Source organism: Meleagris gallopavo, chromosome 4 (assembly GCF_905368555.1).
Source record: "Meleagris gallopavo chromosome 4, MGAL_WU_HG_1.1, whole genome shotgun sequence".
Classification (NCBI taxonomy): domain Eukaryota; kingdom Metazoa; phylum Chordata; class Aves; order Galliformes; family Phasianidae; genus Meleagris; species Meleagris gallopavo.
The window spans coordinates 59,252,872-59,258,871 of record NC_139407.1 but is presented as its reverse complement, the minus strand read 5'-3'; the positions used below and the strand labels follow the sequence as shown (position 1 = coordinate 59,258,871).

Here is a 6,000-nt window from a genome sequence, read left to right as displayed (position 1 = left end):
GGTCTTACTGAACTTGAGACACAGCCTCTCCTTTCCATCTTAGGAAGATGGACTGTTTGGAATATAAAGCTGTAGCACGTAGCAGTAGAACACTTAGTTTATGCTGCTTGCCAGCAAGATTTGAAGTTGCAAGAAATAGCCTTTGCAAAAACACCTAGCCCGGGACTGCAACTGCTTAAGCATTAGCAGTTACATTTTGTCAGCTACAATTAAGAAGTATCTGCTAAAAAAGTTTCAGAACACTATTATTAGATAAGAAAATGGAATACTCATACCTCATGTTACTGTTATACTATCTTATTTTCTCATTTAAAAAAATAGAAATATTAAGGAACACTTGAGAAGTAGACAAGAATTTAGTCTTCTGGACCTACCTTCAGCTATGTCAGCCTAAAGATGTAATTGTTAGTGCATCTCCATCTTTTCTGCAAATACAAGGAGGGAGGAAACTCCGCAGCTGCTTCATGATGAAAACCCAAATTCTCCTTTTAAGAAGCTCCCACCTTTGTATTAAATAAGGCAGTGTTTTGGTGTGGGGTTTTTTTTTTTTTTTTTAAGGAAAAAGTGACTATATAATTAAAAATAACAAAAAAGCTTTATGCCATTCCTACCATACTGTAGTCTTATGCTAGAGGTTCTCTGCTGCTGCAGTGAGTTGGTCAAGATTGTTTTCTTTCCTTCGTAAGGTCTGGAAGCTGACATAGGCACTCTGCACTAGAGGGGCAGCTCCCAGCTCCCTGATGTCACTGGGATTCAAAGTCCTACTCAGCAGTTCATCCTGGTCTAAAGTACAAAGACAGGCAAAGATTAGAGGTGCTGCATGCAGATAGCAGTTTTAGATAATTTAGCTCATCTAACTTGTCTCTACTTAACAAATGAATTATTTTTACATCCTAACAATTTCCTAAGAAAATGCTAAACTAGAATTCTTAGTTGTTGGAGTTAAGCCTTGTAATAGTATTGTTACAGATGGGAACTGGATTACCTGGATTAAGCCTTTTGTCTCAATGACAGAGTAACCATTTCCAGAGAAATCAATAAAACTACATACTACTTCTTGAAACACTTTCCACATCTGACTTCATCACATTTTCCCAGGATGCATAACTTCAAAACACACCAATTAGTCAATAAATTGACATCCTTGTGCAGAGTAAAAGCTTAAAAAAAAAAAAAAAAAAAAAGATGCTTATTTTTTCCCCTCCTGACAAACACATGAACAGAAGCTTTAAATTTATGCATATATAAGGAAATAAAAAAAAAAAAAAAATCTTTAGAGCTTAATGTTTCAGAGCCAGGAAGACCATTTAGGTATTCAAAAGGAGCCTACTGATAGTCCGGGGGGGGGGGGGGGGAGGAAAAGTAAAGGCAAAGTTATTTATTGCCAAAAGCCAAGAGAAGATCAGGTAAGCTGATCTTTGCCAAAATTTACATTTGCCTGTGAATTTATACTATTTATTTTCTCCAAGGCTGACAGTTTTCAAAACTAAAAGCACCTTTAGAACACAACTCTACTTTAAAGATTCTCTGGTAGGCTCCTACATGACCAGGTCTGCAACACCAGGCTCAGTTAAGTGCCTGGGATTCTGGCACCTTGCTTGTAGATGTCTTTGGATTCTATCTGCAGCTCGATCCTGATATTCAAGAGGGTGCCAATGGCTGGAGTGCAGTCAAATGTCTCATTTTTCTAAATTTCTCCTTGTCAGTTTTCAGTGACTGTGTTTCCCTCATGCTCTCCAAATTTATGACAGGTATGGAAAGGCAAAAATTATATTAATGTAGAAAGAGTGAAAGAGAAGTCAGGGAAACAGAATGATGCATGTGATGCACAGTGTCATCCAAGCACTCAAATGGCAGTAAGTCACAATGAAAGCAAAACTTGCAGTATGTCTAGATTCTATAGCTACAAAAAACTTGGCCTGGTCCACTCTGGTTTTTACTGCTAGCTTGAAATAATGTGAAGTACAACTTCAGGCAGCTCACAGTAGAAAACTGCATATGTTCTAGATTGTGTTTTCTAATGAAAACTGTTTGTCATCAGTGCAACGTGAACAACTGCTCAAAATGTCAAAGCATGACAAACACATGTTGTACCCATTTAATCAAGTTTATATTTTATATTTATTTGCACAATACAAATTATTAAACAGACATTCTATTTCAGTTTCCAACATAGACTTCTACATATTATTTTCAGTTGCTTTGGCTTGTCTGTTACTGGTACCAGTACAATACCAGTCCTACCATATGGTGTTTGTCATTCACACACCAGCATGGATTATACCTTAGTGTCAGACTAGCTATCACAGCCATTAGAACAAACAGCTTGTTTTGTAAAGAATATTTAATGCAAAATGAAAGCTTGAGAGCATTTTACCACCATGCTGGGGTGTGAAATGGTGTACCCTTCCAAAAAAAAGGTTGAAATTACCAACTTCTGGACAAGAACTGAAACAATATTTTTTTTTTACACAGATATCACCACCGGGAACTGATTATATGATCATCGTTTTCTAGAATACACCAAATACATACAAGCAATATGTGCAACATAAGCTATTATCAACTACCTACTATAAATCATACCTGTGAAAATACATAGGAGCATGTTGTGAATATTTAAAGAGTAAAGTGCTTTAACACAGCAAGTGAATCCACCTAGTGTCATATCACAGGCAAACAACATGTTCACGTTGGACAGAATAGTCTCCATGCAATTAGTCAGCAGCAATGCCCTGCATTCTTCTATAACATGAAACAAGTATGTAACACTTCAGTCATATCGGGTTTAAAATCAAGATAAAGTGTTTACACTTACAAAACTCAACCAATGCTCTACATTAGCATCCGTTTTAAGCATTGCTACAGCAGGGTGGTTTTGTGTTTATTTTTCTTTTTAAGAAGCCAAATGTTTGGTAGTGTAAATGCAGCGTACATTGAAGATGCCGCTGAACCAAAATGAGCTCATTATGCAGCTGACAGGAATGGGAAGAAGAAAAAATCAAAAACAAATTTAATGGCTTTATGCACTGTGCTCCTCCAGTCATGCTCTATTTTCACATGCCTCCCTGCAGGTAGGAGTTTAGACATGCAATTCAAGCAAGTGATTGCTTTCAATTCAAAGACAGGCCATTTACTGCCAAGACGACCTTCCAGAATTGTGCTGAATTCAATTATACTTCCCTGCCTCAAGTTCAACAACACTTTCTTAAACTCACTGCTTGCCTTCAGCACAATATCTTTGGTTATGTCATCTTCCTCCATCAGCTTGGTTCCATTTTTGCTACTGAAAGGCATACCCACAGTTATTTCAAATTTGTACCGATCGAACATTTTCATGTGGCACTTATGCTTTGTCAAGTACTTGAGACGGCACAATTCTTCCTCCTCCATAGTGACATTTTTGGGGTCACAAAGAGGGTAGGTTTCACCATACAAGCACCTCATCCAATCGCCAATAAAAAGTGGAAGCATGTTTATTGCAGATTCTGCGCTATTGTCAATTTCTGTAACACGCACGTATTTGAACCGCCCAGTCCAGGTCACTCTGTGTCCTTCCAGATGGCTACATAAAATCTGAGTGCGTGCCATATTGGTCTCCTTCCATGATCGGGGTCCACAGAGGAAGGCATACTGATTCCACGTCAAGGTGGAGTTGTAAACTTTCATTCCCTCTGATCGATACACATAGAACCAACAAAACAACACCACAGCCGTAATCCACACCAAAATGAGTTTCACAATTGAGCTTCGAGTGAGGGATTTAACCATATCTACTACAGAGAAATTGACTTTTGTCCACCATCGGAAGAGCAAAGGAACAGCACACAAAACTAGAGTCACTACAATTTTCATGAGCTCCAGAGACACGAACCACTTAATGAAATGGACCAGACACATCAGCGCAATGCCTACACCTAGCACTGGGAGTGCAAAGAGAAACAGAAAGTATCCGATTGATGCACGGACCAGCCCAATGCCAGAGGACTCCCGCAGAATGACCACGGAGAGTTCACACCACATAAAGCAGACCAGATATGGGACCAGGTAACAGTAGGTGCCTTTAAAATTTCGCAGTTGTGCCATTCTAAAGAAAAGATAGAACAAATACAAAAACAAAAGGCATGGGATGCTTACATTGATCACAAAAAGATGGCCTACAGGAACAGTAAAGAAGGTTTTACCTAAGAATTTCAAGAAGCCAAAATTCCCAGGTAATATCTGCAACAGGGATAAGCAACCTGCTGCTATCTCAGTCATTAGTGCTCTTCGCGTGTATGGCTCTGCACACGTGCTTAAACTCATGTAACTTGTCACTGTGAAGAAAACTGAGACAATAGCTAACTCTGAGCATGGTATACAGTCCTTGCTTGCTATAGGGAAGGAAAAAATCACAAAGAATACTGAGAGTAAAAAATAAATGTACGGCTCTAAGTGATTCCACCCAAAGTTCACCTCAGCTTGCTCGACATCTAGGTTTGGTTCAAAACGAAGCAGTAAGTCAGTCAAAGTGCGGAAGTTTTCCCAGGCCTTACTGTCCTGAAAAACTTTCAGTGTGCAAATCACCATAGAAATGAAGGACAAATAGAATATAACTAACGGAATAATGAAGGCAAAAAAATCAATTGTCAGATTACTGATGATGAAGAAGAAGATGAGAGCATTGATGTGATGTGTTGGAATAATGGTAGACAGCCAATGCATTCCTGCCTTTGATGCAATATCTATAAGATATTCTTTAATTTCCATTATGGCATGAAGTGGGTATTTTACAACCTAGAAAGAGAGAAAGAAGCATTTTATTTAAGAGCAGTTTTGTACTGGTACATCACAGATACTAACTGAAGCAGTAGCAGCCAGTTGTCTAATCTCGGTTGACATGAAAAGATTTTTATTCCAAAAGAGTTTTGCCAATAACCTGCCTTTACGTTGTCTGATATTATTAGCTCTATTTTGATTAATTCAGTCAGGTGAAACGCAGAGGCTATTTTGATTTCAGGGAAGATGAATTTCATTACCTTTGACACATAATTAAACGGCTTCCTAGTCAAATACTCCGCTCTGCTTACTTCACACTGAAGATAACACAGAACTGTAGCCCTGCAGTTTAGTTTAAGTCATCACTTGAGCTGTGAGTAATGAAAGTTTTAAAACATTTAACTCTACCACTCTTCTGCAAAGATGATGTTATACACTCTGATTATATGCACTTGCAGAAAGTCTTTATACTTGTGTTTTATCTTTAAAAGATCCTTTCCACATACCTACAAATGCAGCTGTCAAAATCTATTTTGTAAACAGCAGAAAATCACTGTATATAATCTTAAAATTTTACCCATCTCACATGGCATTTTCCTATACAATTATACAGCAATAGACGAAATGCTAGATCAGATCTCCCTACAGCCACCTACACATTTAGTGCGTTAGCAATAAATTTTCAGGATTTTTTTTGTTCAAACAAGCATTCAAATATTACCATCTGCATATCATATGCGCAAACAGTCCCATAAAAAAAAAAGTTTTTAATGTTTTCCCAGAAGTTATGCTTTTATATTAATTACAACAGCAGAAAAGCCAAAAGTGCTTCAGCAAACCTCATTGTGAAGAAATGGCAACAAACACAATGACTTTAGCAAAAGTATCTCTGCTGTTCTTCATAAATGCATTTCTTTCAGAGTATTAGTTGTTCAAAATATTGGGAGATAACATCTATTACTTTTTCCTGTTAACCCTTCAGTATGATAATGGACAACAAAATCCCTCATGGCAGTAGCTAGGAACCCCCTGCCTTGCTTGAAATTTATATTGATACTGAACACTCATACCTCAATTTTCCCTTCTCCTTTCACTATCCAGAGAAATAACAGTACAGAAAACCACTGATGACAAATTGCACCATTCTTGAAATCGTCCATAATACAACTTTCTAACGCCTCAAGGCTAAAGATAGTTTTTGCCACCTCCTTGTTCCTTTTAATGTAAGAAAGATATCAAGTA

General features: G+C 37.7%; 1 protein-coding gene across 1 annotated transcript in view; it reads right to left on the bottom strand.

Moving 5' to 3' along the window:
* Positions 1 to 2,088: 2,088 nt before the first annotated feature.
* Positions 2,089 to 6,000, bottom strand: part of WFS1 (wolframin ER transmembrane glycoprotein) — a 33,065-nt gene continuing 29,153 nt past the window's right edge. Inside the window, exon 8 of the mRNA XM_085223505.1 lies at positions 2,089 to 4,776. Coding sequence (XP_085079631.1) covers positions 2,968 to 4,776 — 1,809 coding nt within the window. The 3' untranslated portion in view covers positions 2,089 to 2,967. The remainder of the gene's footprint in view (positions 4,777 to 6,000) is intronic.